This window comes from Marmota monax, unplaced genomic scaffold (genome assembly GCF_021218885.2).
Source record: "Marmota monax isolate L192 unplaced genomic scaffold, Marmota_monax_Labrador192_F-V1.1 WCK01_AAM20220418_F8-fsc00012, whole genome shotgun sequence".
Taxonomy (NCBI): domain Eukaryota; kingdom Metazoa; phylum Chordata; class Mammalia; order Rodentia; family Sciuridae; genus Marmota; species Marmota monax.
Window position 1 is genome coordinate 31,140,578 of NW_026695227.1, and position 24,761 is coordinate 31,165,338.

The 24,761-nt window shown below is 37.7% G+C and overlaps 1 protein-coding gene across 3 annotated transcripts in view; it reads right to left on the reverse strand.

Moving 5' to 3' along the window:
- Lima1 (LIM domain and actin binding 1) overlaps positions 1 to 24,761 on the reverse strand; it is a 95,405-nt gene that overhangs the window by 27,011 nt on the left and 43,633 nt on the right. For all 3 annotated transcript variants that reach the window (XM_046435981.2, XM_046435979.2, XM_046435980.2), the window contains 2 exons: positions 21,126 to 21,171; positions 11,734 to 12,192 (listed from right to left, as the gene is read on the reverse strand). In XM_046435981.2, the coding sequence (XP_046291937.1) occupies positions 11,734 to 12,192; positions 21,126 to 21,171 (505 nt within the window). The remainder of the gene's footprint in view (positions 1 to 11,733; positions 12,193 to 21,125; positions 21,172 to 24,761) is intronic.

Below are 24,761 nucleotides of genomic sequence, written 5' to 3' on the forward strand. Positions count from 1 at the left end.
TTTTGGTTAGACACAATACCTTTATTTTGTTTATTTATTTATTTTTATGTGGTGTTGAGGATCGAACCCAGGGCCTCGTGCATGCTAGGCGAGCGCTCTACCACTGAGCCACAACCCCAGCCCGAGTCTATGCTTTTTCATCCATATATTTCCAGAATTTATAGAAGAGGATGGTACATATTGTTGAATGAAGTATTTTGTGACTCCTGAAAATCCCTATATTATAACTCTCATATCTTGAGTAGATCTCTAACTAAAATTATAATTTTCAGGACTGGAAATATAACTCAAGAGAAAGTCACTTAGTGTCATAGGGAGTATGTTTATTTAGTTTGAATGACAGCCTTCAACCTGATCCTATCATTCAAATCTCAGTTTATTTCTAGATAACCTGAAATAGGAAAGACAGTTGAAAGTCAGTATGACAGGAGATAAAATATTGAGCACCTTTTGAATTCAACATTAACAGAAGTCATTAAATCTTTAAATTCAACGGACTAATTAATTTAATGGTAAAGATCAAGAAGATTTACTATCACTTCTATAATTTTTTTTTTTAACCATTCTCCTTCTCCTCAAAGATAGAAAGCATGTATTTCAGAAACCAGAGCTAGGGAGCTGGAGTTGTGGCTCAGTGGCAGAGCACTTGCCTAGCACAAGTGAGGCACTGGGTTCAATCCTCAGCACAACATAACAATAAATAAATAAATAAATAAAATAAAGGCATTGTGTCCATCTACAACTAACTAACTAGCTAAATAAATAAATAAATAAATAAATAAATAAATCGGAGCCAGGGATTAATTTGTACAACACCAATTAGGAATAGTTTCTTACAAATTCAGTATACATTTATCTTCAATCAACTTTGCTAATTATACTAGTAATTCTTTTTCTTTTTGGTGGTACTGGGAATTGAATCCAGGGGCACTCTACCACTGAGTTATATCCTCAGTCTTATTTTTTTAGACAGGGTCTTGCTAAGTTGCCTAGGCTGGCCTCAAACTTGTGACCCTCCTGCTTCAGTTTCCCAAGTATCTGGTTATTACAGGTGTGCCACCATGCCCAGAATGAATCTACTCTTATTGTTTTTTGGTAGCAGGGATTGCTTAACCACTGAGCCACACCCCAGCCCTTTCTATTTTTTATTTTGAGATAGGGTCTTGTTAAGTTGCTTAGAGCCTTGCTTAATTGCTGAAGCTGGTTTTGAACTTGCAATCCTCTTGCCTCAGCCTTCCAAACTGCTGGGATTATAGGCATGTTGGGATTATGTCACCATGCCCAGCTTGGATTTATTTTTAACAAAACCCAAAATAAGCTCTACCAACCCTGATCTTGCCACACCATACATAGTTCAGCTTCACCAACATTAACAACATCCATGTGACTTACAGGGCTCAGTACACTCTGATTTAGTATGCAGACCCCCATTTGAAAGGAAGGTTATCAACAAGGTGACGAGAAGAGCTAGTAGAACACCCTCCATGCACATTTTTTGTTTTTATTCTCAAAACGGTTCTCATTTGCTCATTGCTATAGTTTGGATCTAGACTGTCTTCCAAAGGCCCATGTGTTGAAGGCTTGAGTTCCCCAGCTTAGTATAATTGGGAGGTGAAGCCTAATGGGAGGTTTTAGGTCATGGGAGATGCCATCAAAAGAGATTGTGGGATCCTGGTTTCTCCCCACTGCCACCCTTAATTCCCAGCCATGAGGAGATTGTGGGACCCTAGCCTCTCTTTTCTTTCTCTTGCTGCGCAGCTATAAAGGAGTGGTTTTGTTCCACTACATACTTCCTCTATGACATGCTCCCCCTCAGCAGAGGCCTAAAAGAAATAGATCTGCCTGATCAGAATTGAAACTTCAAAACTGTGAGCCAAACTAAATATTTTTTCTTTGTAAGTTGATTATCTTAGGTATTTGATATAATATTAGAAAGCTGACTAACAAATCATTCAAATAAATTCCACTGATTATTCCAAATGTTGCTGCACTTTAAGATAACCACTTAGAAAAGTTGCAAAAATTAGAATTTTCAGGACTAAAAAAAGGGAGAAACCCTGGAAATAATCCTTAAAGAAAAACATGAAAAGAGAATGGGTTCTGCATTCTTAACACAAATATTTACATTCTATCAAAGGTAAAATTCAAATACAATTCCAAGAATATGTGTTACATGTTGCAACCTGCAGAGAGTTCAGTTTGGTTCAGTTCTCATTACACATCTCTTGTCTTGTATGAAGTCCCTGCACTGGTGTTACTGAGAACAAGCCCAATTAGAATCAGAACAAATACCTGTCTAGGCAGAAACTTTCTTTGGTTTTAGATGCACAAAATTTCCCATCTTTGCTAACTTTTTATTTAAACGTCTGGGTTAAATAAGGGCCTTGAATCTATTATTATTATTTTATTTATCTATCTGTTTATTTATTTATTTATTTTGGTAGCAGGGATTGAACCCAGGGGTGCTTAACCACAGAGCTAACTACTAAAAAAAATTTAAATGCCTGATCCAGGGCTGGGGTTGTGGCTCAGTGGTGGAGTGCTTGTCCAGCATATGTGAGGCACTGGGTTCAATACTCAGCATCACATAAAAAATAAATTAAATTAAATAAAGGCATTGGGTCCATCTACAACTAAAAAAAAAATAAAAATAAAAAAAAAAGCCTGATCCATAAGGGTGGTAATGCTATGAATTATTTTAAGTATTAAAGAAAAGAATGAGCAGGGTTTTTTGTTGTTGTTGAATACTTTTTTGTGTGTGTGTGTGTGGTGCCAGGGATTGAACCCAGGGCTTTGTGCATGTGAGGCAAGCACTCTACCAACTGAGCTATATCCTCAGCCCTTGTTTAATACTTTAATCTTATTTATTTCCTTTTATGTGGTACTGAGGATCAAACCCAGTGCCTCACATGTGCTAGGCAAGTGCTCCTCCATTGAGCCACAACCCCCAGTCCATGAGACAGTTTTAATGAGAACCTAGGTGAAGCACTGAGCATTACTTTCACTACCTTTTCACCTCCAGACCACTCAAACAGGAAGAATAATAAGATCTCAAATGTGTTTAAGATTAAATTTGCAATCCTCATTTTACAAGTGGTAATCTGGGTGCAGGAAGAAGGAGGGGTTTCCTCCAATATTTCTCAAGGAAGTAAAAAAACAAAACAAAACAAAAACCTAAACCAAACTAACAAAACTTGTGTGCACACCCATGCACACTAGGAATTTTAATACCAAAATATACTTCTGTAACAGACTTATAGTTCACTTTTTACTCAGACATTTGAGGGAGCCTTAGTTACCATAATCTGTCCAAAAAAAAAAAAAGAGAGAGAGAGAGAAAAGGCCAGATATTTTAAGACTTTCTGGAATTTCCTAAAGGCTTGGCCTTGCCCTAACCCACAAGTCCTCTTTCCTGTCAGCTGACTGTAATTTTCATTAGTGTGAATGCCCCTTAAATATTCTGTGAATCCATAAATCAAAAGCACCAGACATGTACCAATAAGAGGATAAGAGTCTGGAGCTTTTAACCAGTTGTCTATGGAATTTTTTCTTCTGGAAAAAAAATGTGTAAAGTATATTAGATCCTAAATAAGTAACAAAGCAGGAATTTCTACTCTTTGTACCCCTATTTTTTTTCTTTTCTTTAAAATATTTATTTTTTAGTTGTACTTGGACACAATACCTTTATTTTATTTACTTTTATGAGGTGCTGAGGATCGAACCCAGGGCCTCCTCGCAGGTGCTAGGCAAGCGCTCTACTGGTGAACCACAACCACAGCCCCTGTGCCACTATTTTCAAGAAAATTCTCTTTAAAACTGATTCTCAACATTTATTTCATATAGTCTCTTTCATTTCTCTGCCACTTCCTTCAGCCTTTTAACTTTAATCTTCCTTCAGACTCTTATCCTTCCAAAGTCAAGAGTGGAAGGAAGGGTGGCTATTAGGGAAAAGTGGGATTTTACTGAACTAAGCATAGGAATCAAGGAGTACAGATGAAATTTAGTCTTCATTTCTCAAAATATTAAGAGATAAAAATTTCCTTCTTTAGGGACTCTTAGATAAAGCAGAGCTAGCCAGGCATGCTGGCACACACCTGTAATACCAGCAGCTTGGAAGGCTGACACAGGAGGATTGCAGGTTCAAAGCCAGCCTCAGCAACTTAGTGAGGCCCGAAGCAACTTAGAAAAACCCTGTATCTATATAAAATACAAAAAGAGCTGGGGGTGAGGCTCAGTGGTTAAGTGCCCCTAGGTTCAATCCCTGGTACCAAAACCAAAACCAAAAAACCCACAGACCTTATCTATACAAAACAATACACATAGAAGTTGCACTTATCTCTAGGTGGTAGAATTTTTCTATCATTTTTGTATTTCCAACTATTCTTCTAAAATTATGCATCAGTCATACAAATAAAAAAAAAAAAGAAGGGGACTGGGGGGTAGCTCAGTGGAAAGGCCCTGGGTTTGATCCCTAGCACTGCAATCAATCAATCAATAGGAAGAAGAAGTAGCACTTCATATCTTTTAATATAAATAAATGAAATTGATAAAACCAAATGCTGGTGAAGCTTTTGGGAATATGTGCTTAGATTGTGCTGGTGGTGTAATAAAATAGTATAATCTTTGAGAAGTTGAAAATATGTAAGAAGAATATTTAATTTAATAAGTTACATCTTCTGACTGTGGCAATATCACTTCAGAAATACAGCCCAAAGAAAATAACTAAAAACAAAACATTTCTGCCAAGATGCTTAAAGTTTTCTATTACAGCTAGAAAAGAATTAATGATTGGGGAGTGAATAAACAGTATCTTGAAATATCATATTCCCATGAAAGAATAAAATGGAGGATACATATGCAGGCCTATGGAAAAAAAAAAAAAGAGCAAGCCAAAAATAAGGACTGCAAAACACCAAGCATACAGTGATTAAAACCATATAAGGGCTGGGGATATAGCTTAGTTGGTAGAGTGCTTATCTTGCATGCACAAGGCCCTGGGTTCAATTCCCAGCACCACAAACAAACAAACAACATAAAAAACAGTATTGCAATGATAATGACCAAAAAGGATCAAAAATCTTGTCCATGAGTAGTAAGGGTTATGCTTTTCTCCTGGTTCACTTGACTCTTTCTCCTTCTTTCTGGTTTATTCACTGTGTATGTTGGTTCAGATGACTCATCTACATAATAAGAAAAACAAAGCTCCCAAATCCACAAGCTCTAGAGTGCTAGTGCAAATTTCTTGCATTCCAATGTATTTCTTCACTTCATTGTCCAGATGTTTTTCATTCCCTTAAACATGTGGGAAGGTAGAGCTAATACTTTTGAGGATAGAGCTATTGATATGATTTTAATATTTCCCAGTTTTCTTAGTTTCAAAGTTATGTAGGATCATGACCAGTTGCTTATAAATAATAAACAGTTATCATAATAACCATGAAGATAGTGTTAGAGGATAGAGAGGGTACTACACAATTTTGATCCTTGTTCTGACATTAATGAGCCATATGACAATGGACATATTAGTTAACTTCTCTAACCTCAGCTGCTTCCATCTATAAAATTGTGTTTTAAAGTTCTGAGAGCAGTGAGCTGGATTAAATAATCTCTTAAAGTCCCTTCCTGTTCTAGGATTTACCTGGCAACAATCTTGGTATATATTTCTCTCTGTTGTAACTCATCAATGAGTCTGAAGGCTAGAGGAAATGACTCTTCCATGTAGTCAACTGGAAATACACCTATGTTGTCTAATCTAGGACTGAGTCCAACAGCAGGAAACAAACATGATGACATGTGGGGGTGGGAGGCAGATAAAGTCTTTTTGGCCACCACAAATCTAACATAGCCAACATTGCATAGGGACTGTTCTACTTCTTGATATTGCTTTTCAACATGTTTTATTATAATGAAACTAGTTAGAAATCAGTAAGTAGTTGATATGAAAGTAAGCAGAGGTGACTGGTCTCTAGTGGACACATCAAGGACTGTGTCATTCAGCGCAAGAAAGAGTGAGAAATATCATAATTCATTGGCTGGTATCTTTGTACCTGGATCCATTATTATCTTACCAAAAAGTCTGAAGAATTACTCAGTTATCATAATATCCATTGTGATATTACTATTAATAAAGAGTAAATAGTGGGAGACTGAGGCAGGAGGATCGCAAGTTCGAGGTAAGCCTGAGCAACTAGTGAGACCCTGTCTCAAAATTAAAAATATAAAGGGTTGTGGGGCACGGTGGCACACGCCTATAATCCCAGCAGCTCAGGAGCCTGAGACAGGAGACTCTCAAGTTCAAAGCCAGCCTCAAGCAATAGGGAGGCACTAAGCAACTCAGCAAGACCCTGTCTCTAAATAAAATACAAAATAGGTCTGGGGATGTGGCTAAGTGGTTGAGTGCCCTGAGTTCAATTCCCAGTACAAAAAAAAAAAAAAAAAAAAAAAAGGCCATGAATATTGGAAAAAAGAAAAAAGGGAGAAATAAAAAATGTTTTAATTCTATTACTCAGTTATGAATAAGCATCTCATTACTAACTCCTATTCTTGTGAGACTCTGAAGACTACGAATGTGTGTTTTAGGATTTTGGGTGAAAAGGCATTCTCTCTTCTCTCCTGTCTTCCTCTCTTTACCTAAATTCTCTCCCAGAAGATGAAAACACTGCATGAAAGAAGCAGTGGTCAATATCTGTGGGGAAGAATCAAGGGGAAGGGCTGGGGGTGTAGATTAGTACTACAGTACTGTCCTCGAATGTGCAAGGCCTTGGGTTCGATCCCCAGCACCCCTCTCCCTTGCCCCAACACAAAAGAATCATGGCTATTCATATTCCAGCTTTACCATCTTACATTACACTTAATTGCTTTAACCTTGGCCCAGGGAAAAATATAATAATTTAAATAGGTTTATAAAGGTAGAAACACACCATTCAAATATTTGGTTTTTAGTCTCCTATGCAGGATTTGTGTGGACCAAATGTTAGGAACCAAACAGAAAAAAATAAAAGCTTAAGGATCCTTTAATATGTTCTCTTCACTGTCTTCCTGGAATGAATAGAAGAATTTATGGGGGGGGGCGGGGGTGGGGGGATGAAGCGGGGGATGAAGGAGGGATGGGGGTGGGGGTTGGGCCAAGAGGGACTGAACTCAGGAGTGTTTTACCACTGAGCTACATCACCATCCTCAGTCATTTTTACTTTTTACTTTGAGACAGGGTCTTGCTAAGTTGCTGAGGATGGCCTTGAACTTGCAAACCTCTTGCCTCAGCCAATTGAGTCACTGGGATTATAGGCATGTAACTGAGATTTCAGCCATGGTGCCACAGCACCTGGCTGAAGTACTTAACTTTTGACTAACCACATCCTGGTCTCCAAATTATGGATTCAAGGGTTAATTTTGACAATAAATGAACATTAATTATAACGAGCTAATGAGTGAACTTTTTCATAAAAGGATGCCAAGAATACTTACATCTACTTAAAACCCAAATCAACACATACAGGAAATCAGGAATGCTAAACCATATTTAGTATATGTTCTCGTGGCATTTCTTTTTCCTAATAATAATTATAGGTTATATTAATCCATTTCATTCACTCATAGGAATTCACTGCATTCAATAAAGCCACATGATGAATAACCTATCTCCTCACCAAAGGTAGAGAACATGTGATGAATAGCCTTAAATCAAATCTCATTATTTATAAGTTATTTGAGTTTTAAGTTTCTTTTCTTTCTTTTATTAAATAAGTCACTGTACTAACCACTGGGAAATAAAAATACCCTCACTTTGAAAGAAATTAAAGACTGGGAAGTATACAAATTCATACATGACTATTAAAGAAAATATGGCATAGGCTGTGGTTGTGGCCCAGAGGTAGAGCACTTGCCTAGCACATGTGAGGCATTAGGTTTGATCTTCAGCACTACATAATAAAATAAAGTTATTATGTCCATCTAAAACTAAAAATACTTTTAAAAAGGAAAATATAACATGAGGTTCAAAGTAAATCCTATACAAGAGTGAAGTTAATTTCATCTGGGAGGATCTGAGGTAGGCCTCACAGTGTTTATAGATTTTTAAGAGTAAGATTCAAAGGTTAGCAACTGGGTGATGGGCACAAGATTTAGAGAATGAGGAATAATCCATGGTTCAAGTACAAGATTGTCTATAAGACTAGAAAGGTAGATTGAGCTCAGACTGTGGAAGACGTGAATATTAGATACAAATTAATTTTGAGGCATCAATGATTTCAAGGCAATAAGATATTTTAAACTATGTTTAGAGAAATAAATAGCAACAGTGAGAAGGATGGATAAGAAGAAATGAGATATCAATTTAGGAGACTGAAAAACTATTTAGGCAAGGGGCTAGGAATTTGGTAGAGTGCTTGCCTAGCATGTATGAGGCACTGGGTTGGAGTCTCAGCATCACATAAAAATAAATAAAGATATGTGTCCATCTAAAATATTTTAAAAAATATATTTAGGCAAGATGTTATAAATCTAACCATGGATCTAGATGTGGGATCAGTAGAATGTCCTATACATGAGGTGTTGCTTAGAGGGTTAGATTTACAGGATTTAGGAAGTAACTGACCGGGCGCTAGAGAGCACAAGGAATAACCGGATTTATAATTTTATAAATCAAGAGACTGGGTGAATGGTGATGCTTTAAGGGAGACCAGGGGTAGAGCAGGTTTTTGCTAGAAAGACAATGAATTCTTTTTTAGCCTTCTTGAATCTGAGGGCTTAAGGGATATTCACAAAGAGATGTCTGATCTGACAGATAATCTGGCAGGACTGAAGCCTGGGTTAAGAGTTCAGGATCAGAATCTAGATTTGAGATTCACCTCTTGAAGTTGTGGAAACAAATGAGACTACACAAGGAATAGAAAAAGAAAGGAGGGCCAAGAAGAAACCAGCAAGAGAAGGGAAGAGAAGTGGATAAGAACAGAAGTCATCTCAGATAAAAGGAAGCAAAAGAGGTGAAAAGTGGAAATCGAAGTTGGGTGCAGTGGTGCCTGCCTATAATCCCAGTGACTCAGGAAGCTGAGGCAGGAGTATTGAAAGTTTGAAGCCAGCCTCAGCAACTTAGTAGGGCCCTAAGTAACTTAGTGAGACCTTGCCTCAAAAAGAAAATAAAAAGGGCTGGAGATGTGGGTCAGTGGGTCTGGATTCAACCCCTAGTACCAAAACAAAACAAAAAACAGAATGGAAATCGAGCCAGTTAACTTCATCTCCTATAAATAAATATGACAAAAAGATTAAGGAGGATATTAAAACATATTATTTCCATGTCCTATGTACTTCCTGACCCTGCTCAACATGTTGAGATTCAGTTTCATTCTCTAAAATTTAATTATGGAATCAAAGATTCACACAATTTGTATCCAATATTCATTTGACATACTGAAGTACTAATTTTTGAGCTCCGAAATATATGTTCTTACTTGTATAATCTTGTTCCTAAAATGATTTCTAGTATTCCTACCATATTTCCTCAGGATTTCCTTCCAAAGATTCAAATATGTAGCTTCCTGATTAAAGCCATATATATGTTAAAGCTGAAATTATATTAATAATAACCATAATCTAGTTTCAAACTGATTAATTATTCCTTTTTTTTTTTTTTTTTTTTTACAGTACTGGACTTCACATATGCTAGGCAAGCCCTCTACCAGTGATGAGTAATTCCTCAACCTAAAGTAGACAAAACTTCCAAATAGTTTGGCTACTATACTGGACAAAATGTTTTAAAGTAGTCTAGACTATCTCCAATATGGATAATGATGCTTGTTCAAAAAGAGCTATAAAACCAAGGATACCAAAGCTTTCTACTCTCTAAGCAGTCCATTAAGAGACAAAGGACTGTTTAATCAGGAAATTGAAAAAAAAAATTAAAAAAGGAGTAGAAGGAAAAGGATGAGGAAGAGGAGGAGGGGGGGGAAGAAGGAAGAGAAAAAAGAAAAGAAGAAATAATGCATACAAATACCTCAAACTAAAAAAGCCAGTTAAATATCAGAACTGTTCCATCTTCCTATAAGTTTAGCTATCAGGTTGCCCAGTGCCATCAGTGATCTAGTAGAATCTTTCCTTATATGGAGTGGGAGGGGGCTTCTCCATTCTGAATAGACATAAAGAAATAAGCTTGTCCTAACCCATCTCTTACAAGACATTTATGAGAAGTCTCTCATCAGATCCTTACACATAATCAGCATTTTTGTTTGCAGCAGTCCCAGTCATTTCCTACCTTGGGCCAGTTTTGACATGCACAGACGCTTTTGCACTGAATCTACATTGTGTGTAATGGCATGACATCAGCTGTCCTACCCCTAGCAAGGTCTGTGAGGAGGAGACTTACAATGGTGCTTTGAGTCACAACAAAGACCCTTCCTCTCTAAGATTTCTGACATTTTTTCCTTCTATTTTAAATTCTCCTTCCCATTTAAATTAAAAAAAAAATTATTAAGACCATAAAGGGGAAAAGAGGGAGTTGGCAGCCTTGGGGACTAAAAACTGAAAGGGAAGAGAGTTTAAGAAAAGTCATAAAACTACTTTGTGGTTACATCTCTTGCCAAATTGTTTCAATGTTAAAGCAGAGCTAACGCTCATGCACAGAAAAGTGTACAAACTGGTAGGTTTGGACTTCAAACATGATCCTCAAACAATTAAGAACCTTCCAGGGCAGGAAGGCAACAGGGACAGCAAGTGACAGAAAGAAATTGACAATGTTACATCAAACTAAATAAGGACTACAAAATGAGTTTTCTAACTTTATTATATCTCTGAAAGAATGATTCATACTATTACTTCACAAACATAGGGATTTGGACCAAATATTTTGCTTAAAAAACAAACAAACCAGTTTTCCCATCTAAATGGAATCTAGAGTAAATGATGGTTTTGCTCCCCGTCAGCTCTGTTTATCCCATTATAATGATTGTTGTAACAAACCATCCCTGTGCACAAAGCCAGACATGTAGGAAAGTATGAGAAAACTGGAAAAATTTACCAGCTCTGCAGCCCCTGGATTGTGTTATTAGTTACCAGCATATGCAACTCATTTTCTAGTTAAGTAATTCCCTCTGGGGACTCAGTCTGCAATCCACATGAAGGATCAAATTTCATTAGCAGTTGTAGGAAAATGCAACCCTGTGCATTTGCAAGTCAAAACCCCTGAAAGCTACAGCTAGTCTGGCTATCTTCATTGATTTTTCCTGGGAGAGGATTTTAGCTGATAGAAAACACTTGTTGGAAGGCACAGATGAGGAAGTTGAGAAGAAGAGAAGGGATTCAGCTAGCAAAGAGACAACTAAGCCTCAGTCTTAATTTTAAACTCTGGTCTTAACACTCTGTCTGCAGCTGTGTCCAAGCAGAGAGCTATTCAGCAATAATTCCACCCCCAAGGCTACAAATGACAAAAGGCACACAGGAAGACAAATTAAAAGGGCAAGTGTACAAAAATACATAATTCAATCAGTATCCAACTCTCTTCATTTCTAGATATCAATTTAAACCCCAGTGTGAGCTTGATTTAATATGAAATGGGGTCAGAGACTCACAAATCTTAACATCAATGTAAATAACTCATTTGAGACTTTTTATGAACTCATTTAACTTCAATTAAGAAACATATTGATCACATATTCAACTCTACTCCAACTGTTCAGATTAGTAAAACAACTTTGTTACTACCAGAATTGGCTTTCTCAAGTTTTAAATCCGCCCAGTTCTTACCTTGGTTTGAGTTGGTTCACCTTTCTCAAACATCATCTTAAGCCTGTTCAGTGGAACATTGTATTTCTCTATTTTGCCTGAAGTTTCTAAGTTTTCACTGACTTCAGATCTTTCTATTTCATGCCTGGACTCTCCCAGACAATTTTCCATTTTTTTGCTTTCTGTTGTGCGGTCTTTAAGATCCTCACTGTCTTCAGTGCCGGGATATCGGCGCTGAGTAAGGGTTTCAGGACGTGATCCAAATCTGCGTCTGGACTGGGATTGTTCCTCGTGGTCAACTCCAGAAGCAGAGCTGCTTGTCACTTCAACAGGAGGGTGGGTGACTCTGTGTCTAACCTCAGTGCTGCTGTTTCGCAGAGGGTCTGTGTGCGACTCTGCTCCCGGTACTGGATTCTCCCACTTCTTCTTTAACACAGTCAGTGTCCCCCTTCTAAAGTGCTGGGGGAGATTTTCGGTGTTCTAGAAGAGCAAGAAGTGCCAGTTATAACTTGCCTGCTGAAACGTCAAACTCTGTTCTTTGTAAAATGAAAGTTAAAACTCTAAGCTGCTCCTAGTCCACAGCCCTTTCAGACAGCTGTGAACAGTTACAGCCCTGCCACATGGAGCAAGCATCCACCCCAGGGCAGGGAGAAGGAAAGAGAAAAAGTCGGGCGCTGAAGCAGGAAGTGATAAAACAGGATAGCCTTATAAGGACAAAATGAGAAGAAAAGACAGCCTGGATCTAATGATAGTTCCATAGGAGATGAGAGGTTTTTAATCAAAAGATTCATGGGGAAAGCAAGAAAGAAAAAGCAAAATACCAGGTACTTAAATATTATAACTAAGCATTAATAAAAGTTCAAGAAATTATGTCACTACATGATGTGATTGATGTAATAAATTCTGCTTTTTTTTTTTTAAATAGGAAAGACATAGTATAGCTAAAACTATACTTGGATGATAGCATCAAGAACTGAAACTATTTATAGAAACCTAAAGAAGTCACCAGACTTTTATAAGTATTTGCATAAATGGTATTTATTTAGTTATACCTGACATAATTTACATGCATAGAAATGATCTGTGTGTGTGTGTGTGTGTGTGTGTGTGTGTGGTCCCAGGGAGAGAACCCAGGGCCTTACACATACTAGGAAAACACTCTGTCACTGAGTTATGCCAGCCCTCAAATTTTATTTTTACATATGAATCTAATCCACTTTCCCTGCTCTCTACATGTTTATCTATTTTTAAATTCTTAGTTATCAGAAAATTCACTTACAGATTCTTGGGATAATGAAACGTAGACTTCATAAGAAAACATAACCACCACCCAGTTTCATGATCAAAGAACACACATTTACAGATCGAAGAGTATTTACTTTTACCTAGGCCAAAAATGGAATTTATACATATAAGGCAGACTGAAAACAACCTGGAAATAGTCTGCTGTTATAGGATAATAAAGGAAACGTGCTTGTTAGAGTAAAATTAAATGTCCCATACTTTGAAAGTTCTCCTAAATAAACTAAACACCACCTTCCCAACAAATTGTGACCTCCAGTACCTTCTTACTCTCCATTCCTGTAGTCTGTGACTCCTCAGGCTTTCAATGAAGAAAGAAAGGACAAACAACCTAGGACTGAAAGACTTCAGGGAATTAAATGGGATTAGCAGCTATATTGGGAATTAAGTCTCTCACCCTATTACTCTTCTGAATACTAAGAGCTATTCTATCAAGTAGCATCAGGCTTGAATAAATAAAGTTATAGAACAACTGCTTGATTCTAGTGTTTAAATTGTAGCTTATGGAACGATTTGCTGGAAGATGTATAGATGGATCAGAGACAGAAGAAGCTTGAAAGATTTTTGTGGAGAATTTTAAAATGGCTCCTTCTGGGTGTGGAATATTAATGTAAGCCTGTAATCCCACCACTCAGGAGGCTGAGGCAGGAGGATGGTTTGAGCCCAGGAGTTAGATACCAACCTGGACAACATAGTGAGACCCCATCTAATAAATGAATAATGGGGCGGGGGGGGGGGTGACCCAGCTCCAGAAACAGGTGCTTCACTGTCAGAAGCATTTTTTGATTCTATGACCTCCTGCTACAGATGAGTCACCTATGCCTCCACCTTCACCTTCCCTACCATGCTCATATAGGTAGGGAAGCAGAGCAGCAGCTGGAAGTAGTAGTGTAAACCTGTAGTCCCAGTAGTTTGGGAGGCTGAGACAGGAGTAACTCAAACTCAAAGCCAAGTTCAGGAACTTAGTGAGGCCCTAAGCAACTTAGCGACATCCTATCTCAAAATATAACATAAAAGGGCTGAGAATATGGCTCAGTGGTTTAACATCCCTGGTTAAAATAAAAAAAGAAAAAAGCAGCATTTTGCATGGTAAGTACATACTACCTTCTTGGATAAATATCATGGGATCAAAATATATTTATTGATACTCATAAGATATTTTGGGGGGTACTGGGGATTGAACCCAGGGGTGCTTTACCACTGAGCTACATCCCCAGTCTTTTTCTATTTTCTATTTTGAGACAGATTCTCACTAAGTTGTCAAGGCTGGCCTTAAACTTGCAGTCCTCTTGAGCTGGGGTTGTGGCTCAGTGGTAGAGCACTTGCCTCACATGTGTGAGACACTGGGTTAGATTCTCAGCACAGCATATAAATAAATAAATAAAATAAAGGTCCATCAACAACTATAATGGAGTATTACTCTGCATTAAAAAATGACAAAATCATAGAATTTACAGGGAAATGGATGGCATTAGAGCAGATTATGCTAAGTGAAGCTAGCCAATCCCTAAAAAACAAATGCCAAATGTCTTCTTTGATATAAGGAGAGTAACTAAGAACAGAGTAGGGTCGAAGAGCATGAGAAGAAGATTAACATTAAACAGGGATGAGAGGTGGGAGGGAAAGGGAGAGAGAAGGGAAATTGCATGGAAATGCAAGGAGACCCTCAGAGTTATACAAAAGTACATACAAGAGGAAGTGAGGGGAAAGGGAAAAATAATACAAGGGGGACAAATGAATGTCAGTAGAGCGGGCAGAGAGAGAAGAGGGGAGGGGAGGGGAGGGGAGGGGGGATAGTAGAGGATAGGAAAGGCAGCAGAACACAACAGACACTAGTATGGCAATATGTAAATCAATGGATGTGTAACTGATGTGATTCTGCAATCTGTACATGGGGTAAAAATGGGAGCTCATAACCCACTTGAATCAAAGTGTGAAATATGATATATCAAGAACTATGTAATGTTTTGAACAGCCAACAATAAAAAATTAAAAAAAAAAAACTATATATATTAAAAAAAAAAAAACACTTGTGCTACAGTTGTGGCTCAGGGGTAGAGTGCTCACCTAGCATGCACAAGGCACTGGGTTCGATCCTCAGCACCACATAAATGTAAAATAAAGATATTGTATCCACCCTAAAACTTAAAAATAAATATTAAAAAAAAAAAAAAACTTGCAACCCTCCTGCTTCAGCCTCCCCAGTCACCAGGATTTAGGCAAGAGCCATTGTGCCTGAGTCATAAGATACTTTTTAAAAATTTATTCCAATTAGTTATACATGACAGTAGAATATATGTATGCACTTTGATATATCACACATAAATGAAGTATAATTCTCATTTTTCTCATTGTATATGTTGTAGAATCACATTGGTCATGTAGTCATATATGTACATAAGCTAATAATGTCTGTTTCATTCTACTATTATTCTTACCCCCATACTTCTACCCCTCCCTTTACGTCCCCTCTATCTAATCTAAGGTAACTCTATTCTTCCCTAGGCCCCCATAAGATATTTTTTTATAATACGTACATATATTTATAAATATGAGCATAGAAAAGTAGTCTGGAAGAAACGGCATCAGGGTATTAACAGTTTATCTTTGGATAATGGATTATGGCACTTGTATTTTCATTTTATAATAAACACATATTCATGATATAATAAACAGTGAATGCCAACTTATCCAGACCCTATCTCAAAATAAAAAATAAAAAGGGCTGGGGATGTGGCTCAGTGGCTAAGTACCCATGGGTTTAATCCCTGGTATTATAATAATAATAAATAATAATAATAATAATAACAGTGACTGTAAAAACAAAATTATACATCATCTCCATATCACCAAAAATAGCTTTCACAGAATATTAAAAATTTTGATGTTACTTTAAGCAACACAAAAATTATCATTTCTATTTTACTTCTATTAAGCAGGAAGAGAGGGATTTGGGTGGAGGAGTATCAGCAGTGTCCCAAACAAGGACTGGGTGGAGGACATCCCCTTAGGGAGCATTTCAGAAGGAATAAATATGCTCTTTTATTAAAAAGAGCTCCTATGGATACAAGCTCAAGAGTGTTGAGGCGGGGGTGAGGGTATGTGGCATGGACACAAAGGGGAAGGGCCGGGTAGTGTGGTCTGACAGCATTAAAACCCCACACCCTTAAATTCTCCTGGGACTGCTGCCTAGGTCATGGCAGTTGTCCAAGTTCTCAGGACCCGAGGCAAGCAAAGATAGAGAAGAAAAAAAGTTATATAACAAAAGCAATAGCTAAAAGCAACACAAAAGAATATAGTGGGGCTGGGATTATGGCTCAGTGGTAGAGTGCTTGCCTCACATGTGTGAGGCACTGGGTTCAATTCTCAGCACCACATATGGATGAATGAGTAAAATAAAGGTCCATCAATACTAAAAAATATTTTTTAAAAAAGAATATTAGAGAGGCCTGAGTTATCATTGACTAATAGACTACAGATTATTTATATTTTCTTCTTTTTCTTTGTATTACCTACAGGGAACATGTATTACTTGTGTAATGTACCTCCATCCAGTCAAGTGACCTTGGACAAGTTTCTTAGTTTCTGGAAAATTACAATACAGGGCTACTATGGAGAATACAGGAGTCTATTAACATAGGTCATATAGTATTTGATACAAGTGGGTATTCAGTAAGTGGTGACAATTATTATTTAATGAATGGCCCTACCTACTCCTCTAGCCTCCCCTCAAATGGTGATCAACCATGATCAACTATATTGCCCAGTCATCTTCCAAGTCTTGAACTTGGGTTATAGCCTCTTATTGATCTTTCTATTTGCTCCACAGGGTGGGGGCAAGGGGTATAAAATTAGGTGAAATTCTGGGCTAGGTGTAACTCAGTAGTAGAATGCTTGCTTAGCATGTACAAGGCCTTGGGTTTTATCACCAACACCATGCAAAAACAACAACGAGAAGGTGAAATTCTAACTGATGTCATTTGTATCATTTTCCTAAGTATTTTCCTAGAACAGGATGCTGGGAAGTCAAGAAAGCTAAAAGTTTTCAAATACCACATTGGTCCCAACACTAGCATAGCCTCTTTTCTCCAGCACCCTATTCATTCTACCCAGCAAGCCTGAGAATCTTGATGCTGCCTCCGGATCTAATTGGCGGTCTGAACCCATATCACACCCAGCAGATGTGATACAATGCCCTTCCTGCAGGAACATCTGGCTTGTAATTGGGATGAACAAAGCTCTGTCACTCTGAGATATATGACCTTGGATAAGCCCCTTCCCTTCTTTGGGTTTCAATTATTCCCCTATAAAATGAAGAAGCTGGGTTAAAGGAGAGACAACATTGAAATCTTGGCAAGGATACCTTCATTTTAAAAGCAGGAGAATATTTGGTAGATATAGCAGTTGGGTGGGAAACATGGACTACCTGGACATACAACCTCCAAGGAAGGGAATAAACATCTCTGCTGAGAGCTTCTCAGAAAAGTAGTAGATAGTATTATAGAGTTCAGTGTTCATGTGACACATATTTTCAAAATGTGGCACATTCCATGCTTGAAATGGACCTGAAAGTATAACTGATTGTGGTATTACTGGTATATGTTCCAATGTCTTGGGTTTAAATAGAGAGGGGAGGAAAAAGGAGTACATTTATGGGAATCCAGGATATCACATAACCCAATTCCACCATTTGCTAATGGAGAAAATTTATCCATTTGCTCTTGAATGTTTCTTTGACTTACGTTTCATGGTAAAATGTAGGTACTCTTTTTTTAAAAAATATACTTTTTTTAGTAGATAAATGCAATACCTTTATTTATTTATTAATAATTTAAATATACATACTTATAACTATAATATATTTGTATTTATAAACTATTTGACACCATGACACTTAATCCATAAAGCTGAAGCTTTATGTACCTGTTGCATGTACCTGTTGAGAATAAGGACATTCTCCAAAATAAGCATTTTTACTATTTTTTTTTCCTCTTGGTACTGAATATTGAACCAAGGGGCACTTTGCCACTGAGCTATATCCCCAGGACCCCCTTTTTAAAAAAAGTTACTTACTCTTATTTGTTATACATGATGACAGAATGCAATTCATTTCATATTACACATACAGTGCACACCTTTATTTATTTAATGTGGTGCCGAAAATCGAAACCCAGTGCTTCACATGTGTGAGGCAAGAATTCCACCACTGAGCCACAACCCCAGCCCCAAATGTAGGTACTCTTTAACCTGGCCAATCACTTCATAAATTTATGTGAACATTTCCCTTTGCTCTTCAGAAGGAAAAAAAAATCCTCTGTCATGAGTAAAAAACTGATAAAAGTTGAATAACGTCTGTAGTTTAGATAATAGCATTTTACCAATATTATCATTATTATTATTTGGTTTTGAGAAAGGTACTATAGGTATGTAAGATGTTAACATTAGGGGAAGCAAGATAAAGGAATATAAAAGCTCTACCTCAATTATCCTAAATCTAAATTACAAAATAAAAAGCTACCAAAAAAAAAAAAAAAGTAAACCTGACTTGTGCTGTCCCTTGTATTTCACACTAAAAGGTTTTGAAAGCATAGGCTGTAGTTGTTATTTCTATTTCCATTTCCTCTTTAGTTCTGCTACCAAAATACCTCTGTAATTTTTTTTTTTTTTTTTTTTTTTTTTTTTTTTTTTGGTGATACTGGGGATTGACCCTAGGAGTGCTTTCCTACTGAGCTACATCCTCGGCCTGCCTATGGGGATTGAACCCATGCCTAGTTCAAGTGCTCTACCACTGAGCTACATCTCCAGCCCTTTTAAAATTTTATTTTGAGATAAGATCTTGCTAAGTTGTCCAGGCTGGCCTCAAACTGGTGATCCTCCTGCCTCAATGCCCCCAAGGAGCTGAAATTGCAGGCATGCAACACCATGCCCAACTAGATACATCCAGTTTATCTTCAGGCAGGATCTCTTCCAATGCCAGATTTGTATATTCAAGTTCCTACTTGGCATTTCCACTTGGATGCCTTAATAAAGTATTTCACATTTAACATGTCCAAAACTGTGCTTCAACTAATTCTCTCCTCCAAACCTGCTTTTATTGCAGTCTCCATTTCAATTAATGCCATTTAAATTTGAATTTAATGGTGTTTGGGCCAAAAACCATTGTTGCCATTTTTTATTTTTCTCTTTCTACCTTCAATATAAATCCTGACTACTTCTCATCACCTACTCCACTATTAATCCAGTCCAACCAATTATCATTTCTTTCCTTAATCATCACATATTGCTCCTCTACAGTTTTTATCTCTTTGTAGACTTTAAGTCAGACCACATTGGTTTTGTGCACACAAACCCTCTAAAGGCCTCCTTTCCTTCAGAGTTAAGGTCTAGTTCTTCCCAATGACCCCATGTAAACTTTTCTCTTCCCAGTCCTCAAATAGACAACGGCTGCTTTTGCCTCTGGGCATTTGCACATGCTGTTCCTTTAGTTTAAATCTTTCTTCTCCCTGGCTCATGTTCTCAGATCTTCACCCAAATGCCAACTCATCAGAGGCCTACACCTAAACTCTAATCATCACTACTGCTATATAGCACTGTCACTGTTGTGTCACTACCTGACGCAACTCCTCTGTCATCTGTGTCTCCCAGTAGAATGTAAACTCCATGAGGGAGAAGATGAAGTCCATATTCTTAGCACCTAAAACAGTGCTTGAAATATAGCAGGAGCGTTATGAAAACTTGCTAAATGAATAAGTAAAAGAAGGAGGGAGGAAGGGGAATAAGGCAGGAGAATGACAGAAGAAACAAGCAACTGAAGTTGAAATAATGGTAGCTTTTTTCTTATAATGTACCAAAGAAGATTCCTTTTCAAATTACAGGGAAATTAAGCCAAAGACCTGGTCAGTATAACCTCCTTAGAGAGAACAAATTGGGGCATGTTGTACACTAATTTTAATAGACAAGGTACTAAAAACTGCCATGAGGATGCTTTTTTGTTTTGTTTTGAATATTTTTAGTTGTAGGTGAACACAATACCTTTATTTTATTTTATTTTTAAATTTTCTTTTAGTTGTAGATAGACACAATAACTTTATTTGATTTATTTATTTTTATGTGGTGCTGAGGATTGAACCCAGTGCCTCATGTGTGTGAGGCAAATTCTCTACCACTGAGCCACAGCCCCATCCCTATTTTATTTTTTTAATGTGTTGCTGGGGATCAAACCCAGTGCCCCACATGCTAGGCAAGTGTTCTACTACTGAGCTACAACCCCAACCCCATGAAGATGTTTTTGTAATGCCAGCCAAATTAAAGAATTCTTGCCCAAATATGTGAGGTTTATTCCTCAGGAGATTAAATCAGTAGCCAGCTACTTGGGAGGCTGAGGCAGGAGGATCACTAGAGCTCATGAACTTGAAATCAACCTGGGCAACATACCAAGATCCCATCTCAAAAAACACAAGGCAAAATTAAAAAAAAATAAAGAGATTAAGTAAGATTTCAAAGAAATATATTATCCAACCCAGCTGGAAGTTTGCAAGCAGGGAGAGCAGACAATGGATACTATCTGGGAGCTTATTCTGGAAATGTTTGTCTTTGATGGATCCAGCAGCTAGGAAACTTTCTTACTAGATTGGGTCAAGAAGTTCACTTTAAACAAAGAATCAGAGGAAAATAACAGTTGTGTAGCTTCTACCATTTAAATGCATAGATATAGAAATTCTGGTTGTTTGATTTGGAAAAAAGTATGGCAGCCTAGGAAACCCTATGTTTTCAATTTTGCTGAAGTGAGAACCTCAGGCAAAGTACTTGGCCTTATATCCTTCATTCAGCATAGGAAAGAAAAGTGGTCCAGAAAGAAAACAGAAGAAACAAGCAACTGAAGTTGAAATAATGGTAGCTTTTTTCTTATAAAGGAGAACCTCAGTGAAAAAAATAAGATTTCCTGCACCTGAGCCAAGTTCTCCTGGGCAAATGGCTCATGAATCAGACCAGTTGGCACAAATGTCCAGCTCAGCTGACACGGCACACAAGCCCCACAGAGCTGCAGGTGGCTTGGCCACATGGGCTTTACATGTGAAGTTCCACGTACCCCAGGGCTTCAGAATACTTACACTTTTCTTCTTTTCCATGTTGGCCTCTTCAGCTGCTTTCTGGTACCTTCAGAGAAGGGAGAAAAAAGAAAACGTCCTCAATTTATATTTTTACTGTTTCAACCTTTAGGAAAAATACTTCTACTTCTCTATTGAAAGGAGCCCTCACTTCCTGGGGCTGGTACATTCAGCTGCTCTCATACAACAGAAAAATTCATGTGGGTGAGATCAAATTGGAAAACTGGATAGAATACAATGTCTGAGGTTTAAGTTGCTGTTTTGTCACTTTTTTTTTTTTTAAGTATTGTGGATTGTACCAAGGGGTGCTTTACCACCGAACTGCATCCCCAGCTCTTTTTATTTTGTGAGACAGGGCCTCACTAAGTTTCTGAGGCTGGCTTTGAACTTGCCATCCTCCTGCTTCAGCCTCCCAAGTCATAGGAATGCACCACAGTTCTGGGCGAGGATGTCTCTTTTGGGATAAAGAAGGCCTTGGGAAGTAAAATTGTTCCTGGTAATAAGTATCCCACTGAGAAAAGAACAGGAGAAACAGAGAAAGTTAAAATGTATGTTACACACACACACACACACACACACAATATTTTACCACAATTAAACAAAACAGTGAGGTACTGACATGAAGACAGATACATAGACAAACAGAATAGAAAAACCCATAAATAAACCCTCACATATACAGTCAAGTGATCTTCAACAACACTTTCACAACCATTTCAAAGGAGAAGGACAGCCTTTTTTAATAAATGGTGCAGGAAAAAATAGAGAACTACATGCAGAAGAATGAAGTTGAATCCTTACCTTATACAATGTACAAATATTAAGTAAAAAATTGATCAGAGACCTAAATGTAAGAACTAAAACTTTAAAATTCTAGTAGAAAAAGAGAAAGAAAAGCTTCACAACTTTGGATTTGGGAATGACTTTCAGGATATAAAACCAAAAGCACAGCGAACAAAAGGAAAAAAATAAGCCTGGTTTGGTGACACACTCCGTAATCCCAGTGATTTGGGAGACTGAGTCAGGAGGCTCACAAGTTCCAATTTAGCAACACCCTATCTCAAAATAAAATAAATTTTAAAAAGAGCTGTGGTTATAGCTTAGTAGTAAAATGCTTGCCTATTGAATGTACGAGGCCCTGGGTTCAATCCCCAGTAGTGTCCAAAAAAAAAAAAAAGAAAAGAAGAAGAAGAAAAGAAAAAAAATAGATAAAGTGAACATCAACAAAATTAAAAATTTATGTGCATCAAAGGACACTACCAGAGCTGGGGACATAGCTCAGTTGTTTGAGTGGTTGCCTCGCATGCGTAACACCTGGGTTCAATCCCCAGCACTGCCAAAAATTAAAAAAAAGACACTACCAACAGAGTGGAAAGTTCCCTGGAATGAAAGAAAATATTTGGAACTCATATACCTAATAAAAGATTAATATCCAGATTGTACAAATTCTTAAAAAATAACACAAATATGACGATATTCATAGTATTCTGCATCTCCCTTTCTCCACTTCAGAGAAATTCAAAACAACTTAAGTTTTGTTTTCCTTTAATAATTTTATTTATTTATTTATTTATTTTAGAGAGAGAGAGATTTTTTTTTTAATATTTATTTTTTAGTCTTCGGCGGATACAACATCTTTGTATGTGGTGCTGAGGATCGAACCCGGGCCGCACGCATACCAGGCGATCGCATTACCGCTTGAGCCACATCCCCCAGCCCATATTTTATTTATTTGTATGTGGTGCTGAGGATCGAATCCAGTGCCTCACACCTGCTAGGCGAGCACTCTAACACTGAGCCACACCCCAGCCCTACTTCAGCCTCCCAAGTCATTGGGGTTACAGGAGTGCACCACACTTAGGTTTTTACGAAATATTTACTGGTTCCTACTATATTCCAAGCACGAAAGAAAAAGAAGTGAAAGAAATGACTAAATCAAACATAATATCTGCCCTCAGAGAGCTTATAGTTTAGACATTAAAACACATAAGCACATGTGCATATACACACATACACATGTGTGCAATCACAGGTACAGAGACTGATTAGTCCTTCAAAATTTGAGCATTATTAAACCATTTAATAAAAGAACGAAACTAAGAAAGGGGGAGGTGGTAAAGGAAAGCTTCAATATGGTAATCATCCTGATCGGTTTTACAATATTTAAATATCATATTGTACCCCATAATTATACAATTAAATATACAAAAATTATCTGTCACCTTAAAAAAAAAATCCCGATGAAGAAATGACCTTTAGGCTGAGCCCTGAAGTTGGACCACAAGGAGTTAGCCAGGCAAAAAGAAGTGGGAAAGCATTCTAGGCACAGGAAAATAGCACACATACCAGCCTCAAGGAGAGAAAGTGTCTGATGTGTATTAGGTACACAAAGAACTCCAGTGTTGCTGAAGCACATCGAGAAAGGGCAAAGGCAGGAGATGAGGCTGGGATGTTGGGGCAGACTGGGTAGAGCTTTGTAGGTCATGCTAAGGATTTTGAATTTAATCCTAGGTACAATGGATGGCCATTGATCCAATTAATGTTTTAAAGGAGCGCAGAAAATGAACTGGTAGGTGCTAATAATGGAGGTGGCATTAGTGTTGAGATACTGCTGGCTTGCTTGGCCCAGGATGGCAGCACTGGAGATAAAGAAAAGTGAATAGATTTGAGATGTATTTCAGAGGTAGAATCAACAGTGTGCTAATGAGGAGAGGGAGACGAGGAAAAAGGTCAAGAATAATTTCTAGGTTGGGTATGGTGGCTCACATCTATAATCCCAGCACCTCTGGAGGCTGAGGCAGGAGGATTTCAAGTTCAAAGCCAGCCTCAGCAACTTAGCGAGGCCCTAAGCAACTCAGTGAGACCCTGTCTCTAAATAAAATATAGAAAACAATCTGGGGATGTTGCACAGTGGTTAAGAGCGCCCCTTGGTTCAATCCCCAGTACAAAAAAAAAAAAAAAAGAATGATTTCCAGGTCTCTGGCAACTGAATCAACAGAAATAATGTTTACTGAGATGGGGAATTTATTTTTCTTTCTTTCTTTCTTTTTTTTTTTTTCAGTGCTAGGGATCGAACCCAGGGCCTTGTGCCTTGCTCATGCTAGGCAAGCACTCTACCACTGAGCTATAACTCCATCCCTGGGATGCGGAATTCTGAAGGAGAAACAAATCCAGTGGGAAGATCAAGAGTTCAGTGTAAGCCATGTTAAATAAAACATTCATTTGGTAGTACAGTAGAAACAAACATCAAGAGTTCAGAAAAGAGGTTGAAACTAGACACATACATGTAGGAAAAGTTTGCCCATACGTGGTATTAAAGCTATGACTGTAAAAGATATCTAATATTAGTGTTTTGGTGAATTTCCATCATTTTTTCCCACTTATAGCTATACCTGTCTGAGAGATTGCCTCAAAGTGGGAATTCAGAAACAGTGGATTACAGCAAAACAGAAACTTAGAATGGTCCTTGATCATGGGTTTCCACACCCCTTGGACAATCATCTACAGTATATTATAGCAATAACACAATATATGAAAGCCAGAGCCAATCAGCAGACAGAATTATAGTTAGTCAATTGTTCTCCAAAGAAAGGTATTTACACTGTGGTTAGATAAGTAAACAGGCTGAGGTTCCCCTCC